A 14,926-nucleotide genomic window follows, 5' to 3' on the forward strand; every position below is an offset into this window, starting at 1 on the left:
TGTTCACACCCACATACGTGTGTGAAGTCTAGTGTGAATGCTCCTTTAAATTGAAAAACACGGTTTAATGGGTTTTCATCCTAGAGCTCAGCTCTTGTATGTCTTCTAGTGCAGGAAACCTCTGATCTAGTCTACATAGTTTTTATTACATTTTATTGCAGTTTTAGTTATCTTAAGTTTTTTATATATTTAATAATATTTATTTTATTTAACTTTTTTTTTCAAGTAATAAAATATGTTTTTTATGGTTGTAGTTTTAGTTTACTGCAATAACACCTGTATTCCTATCAAATAGAATATATATATTTAGAATATATAGAGTTGCTTAGGGTTTCACATTACCACATTACATATCACAGAGCCACCAGTTGAGTTCACCAAGCCCTTGGAGGACCAGACTGTTGAGGAGGAAGCCACAGCCATTCTGGAGTGTGAACTGTCCAGGGAGAAGGCTGATGTGAAGTGGTTCAGAGACGGACAGGAAATTCGTAAAACCAAGAAGTATGAGATGGTGGCTGAGGGACGCATAAGGAGACTGATCATCAAGGACTGTAGCCTTGATGATTCCAAGACATATACCTGTGATGCAAAGGAGTTCAAGACATCTGCTTTCTTAAATGTTGAACGTAAGTTAAAAAAAAAAAATCTGAGAAACTTGAATAAAGCCAACTAAAGTAAAGACATAAAGTAAACTACACAAATTATCTGTATAAAGCAAATGTATATATTTTTTTCAGCTCCATTTGTGGAATTCACTAAGCCTCTTCATGATATTGAGGTTAAGGAGAAGGAATCTGCTAAGTTTGAATGCGAAGTGTCCCGTGAAAGTGCCAAGGTATTTTTAACAGAAATCTCTGTGCACAGATAGTGGAGTCAAGAAGTCTGAGACTACTAGTGAAGCTGTGCCTGATTTACATTTTAAATTTAATGCAGTTGTTTTAATTACAAATTGTATTATTAGCATAGCAATTTTAGTGAAAAGCTGAACTAAAAAAGTTGCATGATTTTCAGAATTTCGTAGTATTTAAAATGTCTTTCTTAAACAAAAGTATGCACACAGGCTCTGATGATACAGAGTGGATTGATTCATAACTGTTTGTTGCACAGGTCCGCTGGTTTAAAGATGGTGCTGAGATCAGAAAAGGCAAAAAGTATGAGATTATTGCCAAGGGATTGCAGCGTATTCTCATCATCAGCAAGGCAGTATTTGATGATGAAGCAGAATATGAATGTGATGCAAGGACGTCCAAATCCTCTGGAATGCTGACAGTTGTCGGTAAGTTTTGTTTCAGCCGTTGTTCTAAAAGAAAGCTAAAATAAAGACATTAATAACTATTCCTTTTGCCTTACAGAGGAGGAAGCTAGATTCACAAAGAACCTGTCCAATGTTGACGGCACGGAAACCGACAGCATTAAGATGATTTGTGAGGTCTCCAAACCCAGTGCGGAGGTTACGTGGTACAAGGGTGACCAGGAGATTCCCGAGGGTGGTAGATATGAACATGTTGCAGATGGGAGAAAGAGAATTCTCATCATACAGGACCTCCGTATGGATGATGCTGGCGAGTACCAGTGCAAACTGCCTGCTTCAGAAACAAAAGGAACTCTAAAGATCAGTGGTAAGTTTTAAGCTTAGATTCTTTCAAACTCACTGTTATATTAAAGTCCTACAAGCTCAGGGTTCCCATGGTCATGTAAAACCTAGAAAAGTAAGGAATTTTAAAATTGTGATGGAATTTTCTAAAATTAATATATAGATTTCTAGCTATTAAATATTTTGTTTGCTCTTATTGAGTGCAATTTCTTTAAAATTGTTTTCGAAATTCAAGTTTATTGGTCAAAAGGTGTGGGAATCATGATGCACTAAATAATCACACTGATAATTTAATTAGGCATTGATTACCTAAAATTGAGTCTCTTTATTGCTTTAGAATTGGCAGCTGAGTTCATTGCCAGGCCCCAAAACCAAGAGGCTGTTGAGGGCGAAAAGGCTGAGTTTGTTTGCTCAGTGTCTAAGGAAAATTATGAAGTCAAATGGTTCAAAGGAGACAAAGAACTTACAACTGATGATAAGTATGAAATTATCAGTGATGGCAAGAGGAGAGCACTCATTGTCAAAAACTGCGAGCTAAAAGATGAGGGTGCATTCACTGCCCACATTGGCTCTGTAAAGGCTTCAGCAGACTTGTTGGTGATTGGTAAGTTTTTTTGTTGTTGTTAGTACATTTTTCTGTAATATATTTCTGTAAAGGTCTTCAGATGTTTCATTCTGAATTGTCATATTAAACTGAACTAAATATGGGTACCATTACTTGTCTCATTAGAAAAACTGAGGATAATCACTCCCATCAAGGATACCCAAGTAAAGGAAGGACAAGAGATTGTTCTTAACTGCGAGGTGAACTCAGAGGGAGCTAAAGCCAAATGGCTGAAGAACAATGAGACGATGTTTGAGAGCAGCAAGTTTGTCATGGTTCAGAGAGACACTGTGTTCTCTCTGAGAATAAAAGCTGCAGAAAAGTCCGATGAAGCCAGCTATACCATTACACTGACTAACCAACGCGGAGAGCAGGCCAAGTGCTCTGCTAATGTCAATGTACTAGGTGTGTTGTTATTATATGTCTGCCTTTTATACCTTGTGTATTTTGTTAGCAGTAAATGTACAATGCTAATACACATTGCTTTGCATCCACAGAGGAAGCCCTCAAGATCATTGTGCCACTAGAGGACTGTGAAATAGAGGAAAAGAAGACCATGACTTTTACTTGCAAAGTGAACAGACCAAATGTGACAGTCCAGTGGATGAGGGCCGGTCAAGAGATCACTTTCAGCAAACGTATTCTGTATCGTGTGGACAAGGACAAGCACACTCTGACCATTAAGGACTGCAGTCTTGCAGACGAGGGTGAATACAGTGTAGTTGCTGGTGTTGATAAGTCCACAGCAGAACTGATCATCAGTGAGGCACCCGCTGACTTCACCGCTCAACTCAGAGACCAAACCATCACTGAGTTTGAGGATGCTGAGTTCACTTGCAAATTGTCTAAGGAAAAAGCCCACGTTAAATGGTACAGGAACGGACGTGAAATCAGAGAAGGACCAAGGTGAGTTCTGAACCATGAAAGAAAGTACTCTGTAATAATGTGAAAATGTTTGCTAATGATCATGATCTTTTTTTCAGATATCATATGGAAAAAGATGAAAAAGAATGCAAGCTTGTAATCAAAGAGTGCAGACCAGATGATGAATGCGAATATGCCTGTGGAGTGGAAGACAAAAGGACAAGGGCACGTCTCTTTGTTGAAGGTATTTTTCACAGCATCTTACTGGTATTTACAGTGGATATAGAAAAGAATCACCCCCCTATAAATTAATCACATTTTGTTGCTTTGCAAATGCGATCCACAAATAAATCTTAGTTTCACAAACATGTATTGAATTCACAAATACATTAAATGAGATTTGCAAATAAAAAATATTCACAAATATGTTTTTATGTCACAAACAACAACTTTGCCTGGCATTCATTTGTGAATCGCGTCCCATGCATTTGTAGATCGCTACGCGAATTTGTGGATTTTTAAACATTTCTAGCATCAAGACAAATCTACAAATGCATCAACTCCACCCACCGTCTACTCAAGCCAATCAGATAACAGCCACATTTCGCTGACCAATCGTATGCACGGTCTCGCTATACCCAATCACATTTTGCTTTACAATCAGGGCGGGAGCGGATTCATTTTGCACCCCTGCATTATAGACACTTCGTTCAAATTGAGCTGAACTTAAGTGCTGTTTGTGTGGTTAAAAAATAATTTCCAAAAGACTGTTGGAGTGTAAGGCTTCTTTATATTTCCATCAGGACCAACGAATGAGGATAAACTCAGGATTATACACAATTTATAATCATTCACAGATCCCGAGCATCATCAATAACACCCTCGCGACGTGCCCATAGCAAATAGAAATCATTATAATCAGCAATACTGTCTACACTGGACGAGGCACGACACGATAAAGGACAAATGATTCACGCATTTTCTTCGATGAGTACAGTTGTAGTTGTTACAGCTGTTGCAGCGCAGCGCGACAGCGAACGGGGTAGACACGGCGTAAGACATGGCACAATGGCTTATTCTGCCTTTTAAAGCACAATAGCGGTGACAAATATAGGGCATAATAACACATATAGTATCAACTATCATCTGGGTACCAGCCTCAGCATCACTCTAACGTGTACTGGGGATTTGTGAGTGAATGATGTAAATAAAAACCATGCATTTACTTTGGATGCTGTTAAGTAACTTTTACAATCAAAACTAGTAAGTCTGATTTAAAGCGCTGTTTCTCTGGCATTTTCAAAGGCATGTAAAATATAATACTGTGGCTAGGCTTGATACACAGTCTAATGGTCTAACAAAATCCAATTTTAAACTTTTACTGTAACAATTTTTATGGCCCTTATATTTCCTATTTGAGCAAATGCAGATGAATGAGACCGCACTGAACAAATGCATGCAGCGATCTACAAACACACAGGATGCGATTCACAAATGAATGCCAGGCAAAGTTGTGTATGTGACATAAAATGATATTTGTGAATGTTTTTTTATTTGCAAATCTCATTTTATTTATTTGTGAATTTGATTCATATTTGTGAAACTCGTAACATTTATTTGAGGATCATAATCTATTTATTTGGAATTATGCAACAATTCTATCTCCATATTATATAGCCAGATGATTTGATTTGCTAATGCCATCTTTCTTTTCTTTCTTCAACAGAGATTCCAGTAGAAATTGTCAGGCCACCCACAGATGTATTTGAGCCTCCAGCATCAGATATTGTGTTTGAGGCTGAACTAAATAAGGACAGAGTTGAGATCAAATGGATGAGGAACAACATGATCATTGTCCAGGGTGACAAATACCAGATGATCAGTGAGGGCAAAGTTCATAGACTGCAGGTCTGTGAGATCAGACCCCGTGATCAGGGAGAATACAGGATTGTTGCCAAGGAAAAGGATGCCAGAGCCAAGCTTGAGCTTGCAGGTATGATACAGTGAGAGTTAATGATTTTAATGCTGTTTAGGTTTTGAAATACTGTAAAGGGATATATTTGTTAATGTTTTATACCTTTCTTTACAGCTATTCCAAAGATCAAGACTACAGATCAGAACCTTGTAACAGATGCTGGAAAGCCTTTCGTCATGACGGTTCCCTATGATGCTTATCCTCGTGCTGAGGCGGAATGGTTTTACAATGACATCAGCCTTCCTGGGCAAAACATTGACACATCCAATGAACGGACAGAGTACAGGCTGAAGGACCCTAAGAAGTCAGACCAGGGTCGTTACAAGATTGTCATCAAGAACAAACATGGAACAGGAGAGGCTTTCATTAATCTTGATGTCATTGGTAAGCAGGAAATCAAACTAGACGATTTACAGACAATTTAACTGTTCTAGATGTCTGATAAAAGTGTTGTTGTAGATGTTCCGGGACCTGTAAAGAACCTGCATGTTGTTGACACTGCTGATGGTGAGGTCAGCCTTGCTTGGGAGGAACCAGAAAGTGATGGTGGAAGCAAGATCTTGGCTTATGTGGTTGAGAGACGAGATGTCAAACGCAAGACCTGGACAATGGCCACAGACCGTGCTGACATTCCAGAGTACTGTGTTGGTGGATTGCAGAGGGACAACAAGTATTTCTTCCGTGTATGTGCTCGCAATAGAGTTGGAAATGGCGAGCTTGTTACTACTGATGAGGCAGTTCAAGCCAAAAACAAATTTGGTGAGCTATGCTTCAGTTTATTTCTTTCTTTTCTGGTAAGAGGTGAGAATGTATCAACTAATTTTACATGGTCTTAAAAATATTTTTTTATTATTTTTCTGCTTCTAACAGATGTGCCTGATGCCCCTCAGAAGGTTATTGTTGGAGTTGTCAATAGGTTTGGTGCCACAGTTTCCTGGGAACCACCACTTTTTGATGGAGGATCTGAGATCACATCTTATATCATTGAACTACGTGACAGAACGTCTGTGAAATGGGAGCCTGCTATGGTGGTCAAAGCTGAGGATCACACAGCCACACTCAATGATGTTGTCGAAAACAAAGAGTACATCTTTAGGGTCAGAGCTGAGAACAAAGCTGGAATTGGCCAGCCAAGCGCTGCCACAGATCCAGTGAAGATCATGGATCCCATTGGTTAGTAGGGTTTATATTTTGCTCGCTATGTCTAGAGTTGTTGCAAAAGTCATTGTCAAACATTACATTTTGTCTCCTATTACAGAGAGGCCAAGTCCACCTCTGAACTTCAGCTACACAAATCAGACCAAAGACTCAGTTCAGCTGTCATGGGAGACACCAATTAGCAATGGAGGCAGTATGATTACGGGCTACATCATTGAGAAGTGTGAAGATGGTACTGACAAGTGGTGGAGATGTAACGCTAGGCTTTGCCCTGACCTTTACTACAGGGTATGTCATGTTGATTAATTTTGTGTTTTGGATTTAACAAAATTTATTATCATATGAAAAGATCATCTTTTTTTATAATGTATTTATTCATGTATCCTACATCCTACATTAAGGTTTCTGGACTGAAGTTTGGTCAGAAGTATCACTACAGAGTATGTGCAGAAAATGCTGCTGGCGTTTCTGATCCAGCTGATGCAATTGGGTCACTTTTGGCCGATGATCCTCACGGTAAGCCATTTTAAATTTCCCTTAAAGACAGGTAAAAATATGAACACACATCATTTTAAATGTGTACATTTTCTTTTCCACCTTTAGTGGGTCCCACAATGGACCTCAGTGGATTTAAAAATGGTCTGGAGGTCATTGTTCCCAATGCTCTTGTCATCCGAGTTCCCATTACGGGATATCCTGTCCCCAAACCCAAGTGGACATTTGGTGACAAAGAGTTCACTGCAGGAGACCGTGTTTCCATGGTTACGAGGCCTACATACACCGAACTGGTTGTTGCTCCAAGTGTGCGTCCAGACAAAGGAACATACACATTACAACTGGAGAATGATGTGACAACTGTCTCTGGAGAGATTGAAGTCAATGTTATTGGTATGCACATTTTCTTTCTACTATGTTCTCCTACGACGTTGTTGTTTTTGCGCAGCAATTAATGTACATTCCCATTTTTTGCACCTTTCAGCATGTCCAAGTGCACCCAAAGACTTCAAAGTTGCAGAGGTGACCAGACATCATGTGCATCTAATGTGGGAAGCACCAGAGCATGATGGAGGCAGCCCTGTAAGTGGGTACAATATTGAGAAAAGAGAGGTTTCCCGCAAGACCTGGGTCAAGGTGAGCTGTTTTTAACAGTTACTTGTTTACAGTATTTGTACACTCGGTGAAACATTTAGGTTCTAACAACATCTGCTCTTCAGGTGATGTCAGGTGTACAGGACCTCGAGTACACCATCACAGATGTCATTGAGGGCAAGGAGTACTTGTTCAGTGTTATTGCTTGCAACAAATGTGGACCAGGAGAGCCAGCATACATTGATGAACCCGTGAATGTGTCCTCCCCAGCCAGTAAGTCTTAAAAAGTGTTACATTCTTTTAGTTTGAGGGGTATGAAATAAAGAACAATTTGACAGTGAATGAAACTTGTTTGAAATACAGCTGTCCCTGACCCTCCTGAGAACCTGAAATGGAGAGACAAATCAGCGAAGAACATCTTCCTGCTCTGGGAACCTCCCAGATATGATGGTGGTGCTGCTATCAAGGGCTACATTGTTGATAAATGCCAGCGTGGCACTGACAAATGGGAAGCCTGTGGAGATCCCATACCTGAGCTTAAGTGAGTGGTGATTCTTCATGAGCATCCCTGTAATGGCACATAGTGTGTTTAATAATTATTCATATATGTCTGTAATGTTTATCATTATACGTATCCCAGGTTCCAGGTGACTGGTCTTATTGAAGGTCAGTGGTATGCCTATCGTGTGAGAGCAGTGAACAGACTTGGAGCCAGCCGACCATGCAAGGCTACAGATGAGATCCTGGCTGTAGATCCTAAAGGTTAGTGATCTAGGTCCATCAATGTAATAGTTAAATAATAGTTAGAATTCACTATATATTAACATTTACATTATATTACAGAGCCACCAGAAATCCAGCTGGATGTGAAGCTTCTAGCAGGCTTAACTGCTAGGGCTGGCTCTAAGATTGACTTGCCAGCTGATGTGCTTGGCAAGCCGGAGCCAAGAGTAAAATGGACAAAGGCTGACCTTGTCCTGAAACCAGATGATAGGATTACTATCGACACAAAACCTGGCCATTCCACACTTTCCATTGCAAACACAACCAGATCTGACACGGCCACCTATATCATTGAGGCAGTCAACACTAGTGGCCGTGCCACTGCAACTGTTGATGTCAACATTCTTGGTATGGTGTTATCTGTCATTTCAGCATAATCAAATTAAGAAATCAGTGGTAATTGTAAATATTAATGTCTTGTCATTATGTTGAAAAACAGACAAACCTGGCCCTCCGGCTGCTTTTGATATCTCTGAAATCACCAATGAATCCTGCTGTCTGGCCTGGAATGCTCCCAGAGATGATGGTGGCTCCCCAGTAACCAATTACATTGTAGAGATGAGACCCACAGATAAAGAAGAGTGGCAGAAACTGTCTGCTACAATCAAACAAACTGCTTTCAAAGCCTCCAAACTGGTTCCTATGAAAGAGTATATCTTTAGAGTGTCTGCTGAGAACCAGTATGGCATTGGGACTCCTGCAGAGCATGTGCCTATTGTTGCAAAGTATTCATTTGGTAAGCATACAACACACTATATTATTTATTTATTTATTACCTAACATTTACAAAATTAATTAAATTTTCTCTGTCACTCAGATACCCCTGGGTCACCAACCAGGGTTCAGCCTTCTGATATCACAAAGGATGCTGTAACTCTGACTTGGTTTGAGCCTGATGAAGATGGTGGAAGCCCCATCACTGGTTACTGGGTTGAGAGGTTTGATCCTGAGACTGACAAATGGATCAGGTGTAACAAGCTGCCAGTTAAGGACACATCGTACAGGTAGGGTAATCATTTTCATTGTGTCTGTATTTAAATGGTAAATGAAGTGCAAAACTCTAGAAAGTCTCTAATTAATGTTACCTTTTCAGGGTGAAAGGTTTGCCAACAAAGAAGAAGTACAGGTTCCGTGTTTTGGCTGAGAATCTTGCAGGACCAGGAAAGCCAAGTGCTGAGACTGACCCAGTTTTGATTAAAGATCCAATTGGTATGTTATGGATTTATTTTTCAATGGTTGATGCAATAATTAACATTTGAAATAATGAATCTCAAATGTTGTTATTTTAGATCCTCCTTGGGCCCCTGGGAAACCATTCATCAAAGACATTGCCAAGACTTCAGCACACCTGCAGTGGACCAGACCTGAGCATGATGGCAGCGCTAAGATTGAGTCCTACATAATTGAGCTTCAAAAGAGTGGAACTGAGGAATGGGTTCGTGTAGCTGAGGATGTGCCAACAACAGAGCATTTATTGAAGGGTCTGATGGAGAAGCAGGAGTATTCTTTTAGAGTCAAGGCCGTCAATGTTGCTGGAGAGAGTGAACCCAGTGATCCAAGTGACCCTGTTGTCTGCAAAGAGAGACTTTGTGAGTGTTTACAGAACATTCGAAAAGTGATTCGTTTAATAATTATAGTCATTATAGTCAACTATTATATATATCAAGATCATATCATCAAGAATATATCTAGATATCAGTATCTAGAAGTCAAAAAGCAAGACATTTATTTGTATGTGTACGATGACTTAACCAGAATGTTATCATAATATCGAACCCCAATTTTCAATACATTCTCTGATTTTTGTATTCAACCTGCAATGATCTGTAAACAATAATATTATTTTTGTTATTCTCATTCCAACAGATCCTCCAAATGTTCCACGCTGGCTTGAGGTGGTTAACATTACTAAAATCAACTGTGACCTGAAATGGACTGAACCAGATAGTGATGGTGGCTCTCCGATCACCAACTATGTTGTTGAGAAGAGGGACGTCAGACGCAGGGCCTGGCAGCCTGTGGATACCACAGTGAAAGAAACCAAGTATGCTGTCACTCCACTGAATGAAGGCTCTCTTTATGTGTTCCGTGTTGCTGCTGAGAATGCAGTTGGTGTAAGCGAGTTTTGTGAACTAGAGGACTCTGTTTTGGCCAAGGATACTTTCAGTAAGTTGAACAACATTTTATCTGTAGCTATTTTATATATTTATGTGTGTGTGTGTGTGTGTGTGTGTGTGTGTTAGTTTTCATTAAAATGAGTGATTCTTGTCTTTTCTAGCAAACCCTGGACCACCCTACGCTTTGACTGTTGTTGAGGTGTCCAAGAGACATGTTGACCTGAAATGGGAACCACCCAGCAGTGATGGTGGAAGACCCATAACCAAGTATGAACATTAAGTATAAAACACTGGTTTTGTAAAATTCAAACAAAATGATGTGTTTGCATGTGGTGTTCAAGGCAAAAAGAGAAAAGTCTTATGAACCATTCTTTTCATAGGTATGTTATTGAGAAGAAAGAGAAGGTAGGCACACGCTGGGTAAAGTCTGGAAAGACATCTGGCCCTGAATGCAAGTACAGGGTGACTGATGTTGATGAAGGCTCTGAGGTACAGTTCCAGGTCCGTGCTGAGAATGAAGCTGGAGTTGGCCACCCAAGTGAACCTACTGTTATCATGACCATTGAGGATCCCATAAGTATGTTAACTTTATGCATAATTGCATAGCATTCGACACATACAGGACTAATGCTAGTGATAGAAGATTATGTATGCACCATAATCTTGATTGATTCATGTGGATTTTTAGGTCCACCTTCTCCTCCACTTATAGTCAAGATTGTTGATGCCAGCAGAGAGCACATCAACATTACATGGAAAGCTCCAGAAAAGAATGGCGGAAGTCCAGTCACAGGCTACCATGTTGAGCTGTCGGAAGCTGGAACTGAGAAGTGGATGAGGATTAATGCTCGTCCTGTCAAAGAGCTCAGGTTTATGGCTGAGGAAGGCATCATTCCTGAGAAAAAATATGTTCTGAGAGTTCGTGCTATCAATGCGATTGGAGTCAGTGATCCCTCTGAAATTTCAGATGGTGTCTTTGCTAAAGACCCTGACTGTAAGGACTATTCAGTTATTCATTGTGAATGAGTGTATATAAGTGTGTGTGTGTATATATTTTTTTTTGTTTTATTGTTCTGGCACTGGTATTTAATACATCTTTCAATATTTTAAAGGTGCACCAACCATGGATCTCAAGACCCAAGACATTGTAATTGTTGAGGGTGAGAAGATGGACGTAAAAATCCCATACAGAGCAATACCAAAACCATCAATGGTCTGGAAAAAGGGTGACACTGAATTAAAGACTGAAGACAGACTGACGTTGACATGTGAACTCAATCGTGTTCACCTGGAGCTTCTCAAGTGTAAACACGAAGATGCTGGCGAGTACACTGTTACTCTTGAGAACAGTCTGGGTTCAGTAACTGGCACAATCAACGTAAAAGTGATCGGTAAGAAACTATTTAGTTATACAAACTGTCTTAACTGATTCCACTTGTCACACTTATAAAGCCTACTGCTCAAAAATACCTCAATGCCTCATATTTTCCATTAAAAGGCCTGCCTGGACAATGTAAGGACATCTCTTCCAGTGAGGTCACCAAGGACTCTTGCAAGATCTCTTGGGAGCCTCCAGAGAGTGATGGTGGTAGCCCGATCTTGCACTATGTTCTAGAGCGTAGGGAAGCTCAGAAGAAGACATTTTTACCTGTGATATCTGGAGACAATGTTTTAAGTTTTGTGGTCAAAGATCTTATGCTCAATGGTGAATATTACTTCAGAGTGAAGGCTGTCAACAAGATTGGTAGTGGCGAGTTTCTTGAACTCCGTAATCCTGTCATAACAGAAGAACAAAAACGTAAGTTTAATTCATTTTTTAAATTAATATTAATTATATTTTATGTACATTCTTATTATCTATTATTTTTATTATTATCATTATTAATTATAGAACGCCCAGACCCACCAATTGAGGTTGAAGGACACAATCCCACCTCAAATTCGATCACTGTTACTTGGATGGCTCCACCATATGATGGTGGATGCCCAATCACAGGGTACATTCTTGAGAAGATTGAAAAAGATGGTGACAGATTTGAAAGATGCATTCCAAATCTGGTACCTGGTTTCTCCTACACTGTTACTGGCTTGACGGAAGGAAAGGAATACCAGTTCCGTGTCCGTGCAGAGAACATTGCAGGAGAAAGTGACCCATCTCGCAGTACACCATTGATTAAGGCTGCTGATCCTGTTGGTATGTTAAAAAACAAAATCTATTACAGTTTCGTTTCGAATATGTGAACTTTTCTAACTCTTCAGTGTGTCAAGTAAAACATTACATATAACTGTTTTGTTTTTGTTTGTTTTTTTCAGAACCACCAAAGGTATCACTCCATGCCCGTATTGCATCTGGCCTCAGTATCAAAAAGGGCGAGGAGATTAGATTGGATACTTACATATCTGGATCTCCCTACCCAACTGTTACATGGCTTAGAAATGATGAGAATGTGAGGCAGCCACCAGCTAAGAAAAAAACAGAAATTGTGAAAAAGAAGAAAAAGAAGTCTGTTCAGCCTGAACCTGAAGAAGAATTCCATCCACCACTTTTAGATCGCCTGTCATTCGACCAGAGCAAAAGGAGTGAAACTGCTTTGATGGTGCGTGATGCCATCAGAACTGACCATGGAATTTTCACTATCAGAGTTGAGAATCCCCATGGTTTTGCAACAGCGTCGTGTGAAGTCAATGTTCTTGGCGAGTTACTTTTGGAACTACAATGATTATCTTCTTAAGAATTTATTTAATGAAAAAAATGTATTAACGTTTCTGCTTGTTGTAACTTACAGATAAGCCTGGCCCCCCTGTTAACTTTGGATTTGATGAGATCAGGAACACCTCTGTTGTTTGCATGTGGGATGCACCTCTTGATGATGGTGGCAGTGAGATCATCAACTACATACTGGAAAAGAAAGACAACACTACTGATGAGATTGGTTGGGTAACTGTGACCTCGACCCACAAGGGATACAATTACCCTGTAACCAAGCTTATTGAAGGAAAGGAGTACATCTTCAGAGTCACAGCCGAAAACAAGTTTGGCTGTGGACATCCATGCTACTCTGAACCACTTATTGCGAAGAATCAGTTTGGTAAATTATATTTTAGTTATACTTTGAACAGTAGTTGTCTTATATTATGCCTTATTTGAAATTATTTGAATATTGTTTTTCAGAACCACCTGATGCTCCCAACATGCCTAGAATTGGAGAGGTCACCTCCAGCACAGCTACTCTCAGCTGGCATGAGCCAAAGGACAATGGTAGCCCTATCTTGGGCTATTGGGTTGAGAGACGTGAAGTCAACAGCAAATATTGGACCAGAGTGAACAACAATCTTCTTAATGCATTGTCGGTTAAGGTTGAGGGCCTTATGGAAGGCCTTGTTTACATATTCAGGGTCTGTGCTGAAAATCTTGCTGGCCCGGGAGAATTCAGTCCACCAACTGACCCTCAGACTGCAATGGATGCAATCTGTAAGTGTGAAAAATGAAAATGAAACATTAAAAATATGGAAATGTGGTTATCAATTGGTATACATATTTAATTGTGATTGGTTTCATAGTTTTTTTTTTTTTTTATCAGTATAAAACTCATGGTAGCACTTTAGGGACAAATTCTCTCTATTAACTAATTGCTTATTATCATGCATATTACTAGCATATTGGCTGTTTATTAGTACCTATAAAGCACATACTAATGCCTTATTCTGCATGACCATATTTTAGATCCCTTAATCTAAAATATATATACCTAAACCTAACATCTACCTTACTAACTATTAATAAACAGCAAATTAGGAGTTTATTGAGGCAAAGGTTGTATTTAATAGTTAGTTAATAGTGAGAAATGATCACCACACTAAAGTGCTACCAAACTCATGATTTATACTAAATGTAACAATATTTTTGCAGTACCACCTGGCCCTCCTGCACCAAAAATGGTTGATGTCACAAATACAACTATCGATATCAGTTGGGTACCTCCATTGTACAATGGTGGTGGAGAAATCCTTGGATATCATGTTGAGCGCTGTCTGGTTGGAGAGAAAGAGTGGGTCCGCTGCACTGAGTTTAGATGCAAAGACCGCAAATACACTGTGACTGGACTGACTGAGGGAGCAGATTATTACCTTCGTGTGTACGCTGTAAATGAAGCAGGTCATGGTGCCCCAGGCATGACTGAACCTGTTCAGGCCAAAGAACCTGAAGGTATGTAGAAAAACTTGTGGCACTTTCTACAAACAGTGAGTGCAACGGAGGACCTAAAGCTCTTAATTTTTTTTTTTCAAACAATGAGTCTCGATTTAGATGTCTCTCAGCATTGCTTTGCAATTATTAGAGAAATTATAATAACATTTTAAATCTGTACTGAATTAACAGAGGCCCCAGGGGTTGAGTTTGATGTCTCTGTAAGGAATGGAGTCATCATTAGAGCTGGAGAAACGTTGCGTCTCCCTGCTGTTGTTACTGGTCGCCCTGTACCAGAAGTTAAGTGGACAAAAGATGATGCAGAGCCAGACAAGGAACACATAGTTATTGAGACAGAAGGAAAAAACAGCAGTTTAACCATCAAAAATGCTTTGAGAACTGACCATGGCATATACCAGATCACAGGTACCAACCCCAGCGGAACAAAGTCTGCCTCCGTTAAGGTGGATGTGATGGGTAAGTTAAATTATTTTCTTAAAAAAATTGTTTGCTTTTAAAACCTGAAATTTAACCTCTGATTGGGATGTTTTCTTGT

The 14,926-nt window shown here is 39.7% G+C and overlaps 1 protein-coding gene across 1 annotated transcript in view; it reads left to right on the plus strand.

Moving 5' to 3' along the window:
- The window catches only part of ttn.1 (titin, tandem duplicate 1), a 143,868-nt gene that overhangs the window by 59,474 nt on the left and 69,468 nt on the right, over positions 1-14,926 (plus strand). The window contains 36 exon segments of the mRNA XM_016445598.1: positions 362-626; positions 738-835; positions 1,108-1,276; positions 1,353-1,619; positions 1,932-2,198; positions 2,325-2,603; positions 2,696-3,104; positions 3,182-3,306; positions 4,789-5,055; positions 5,152-5,421; positions 5,497-5,796; positions 5,908-6,210; positions 6,296-6,483; positions 6,597-6,711; positions 6,799-7,083; positions 7,175-7,326; positions 7,410-7,557; positions 7,648-7,825; positions 7,925-8,046; positions 8,128-8,415; positions 8,507-8,803; positions 8,885-9,071; positions 9,161-9,276; positions 9,357-9,656; positions 9,934-10,233; positions 10,346-10,451; positions 10,565-10,761; positions 10,873-11,178; positions 11,297-11,575; positions 11,683-11,982; positions 12,076-12,378; positions 12,498-12,878; positions 12,971-13,273; positions 13,357-13,656; positions 14,095-14,391; positions 14,563-14,847. Of these exon segments, the coding sequence (XP_016301084.1) occupies positions 362-626; positions 738-835; positions 1,108-1,276; positions 1,353-1,619; positions 1,932-2,198; positions 2,325-2,603; positions 2,696-3,104; positions 3,182-3,306; positions 4,789-5,055; positions 5,152-5,421; positions 5,497-5,796; positions 5,908-6,210; positions 6,296-6,483; positions 6,597-6,711; positions 6,799-7,083; positions 7,175-7,326; positions 7,410-7,557; positions 7,648-7,825; positions 7,925-8,046; positions 8,128-8,415; positions 8,507-8,803; positions 8,885-9,071; positions 9,161-9,276; positions 9,357-9,656; positions 9,934-10,233; positions 10,346-10,451; positions 10,565-10,761; positions 10,873-11,178; positions 11,297-11,575; positions 11,683-11,982; positions 12,076-12,378; positions 12,498-12,878; positions 12,971-13,273; positions 13,357-13,656; positions 14,095-14,391; positions 14,563-14,847 (8,752 nt within the window).

The sequence above is a fragment of the Sinocyclocheilus anshuiensis genome, unplaced genomic scaffold (genome assembly GCF_001515605.1).
Source record: "Sinocyclocheilus anshuiensis isolate Anshui unplaced genomic scaffold, SAMN03320099.WGS_v1.1 scaffold179, whole genome shotgun sequence".
Classification (NCBI taxonomy): Eukaryota; Metazoa; Chordata; class Actinopteri; order Cypriniformes; family Cyprinidae; genus Sinocyclocheilus; species Sinocyclocheilus anshuiensis.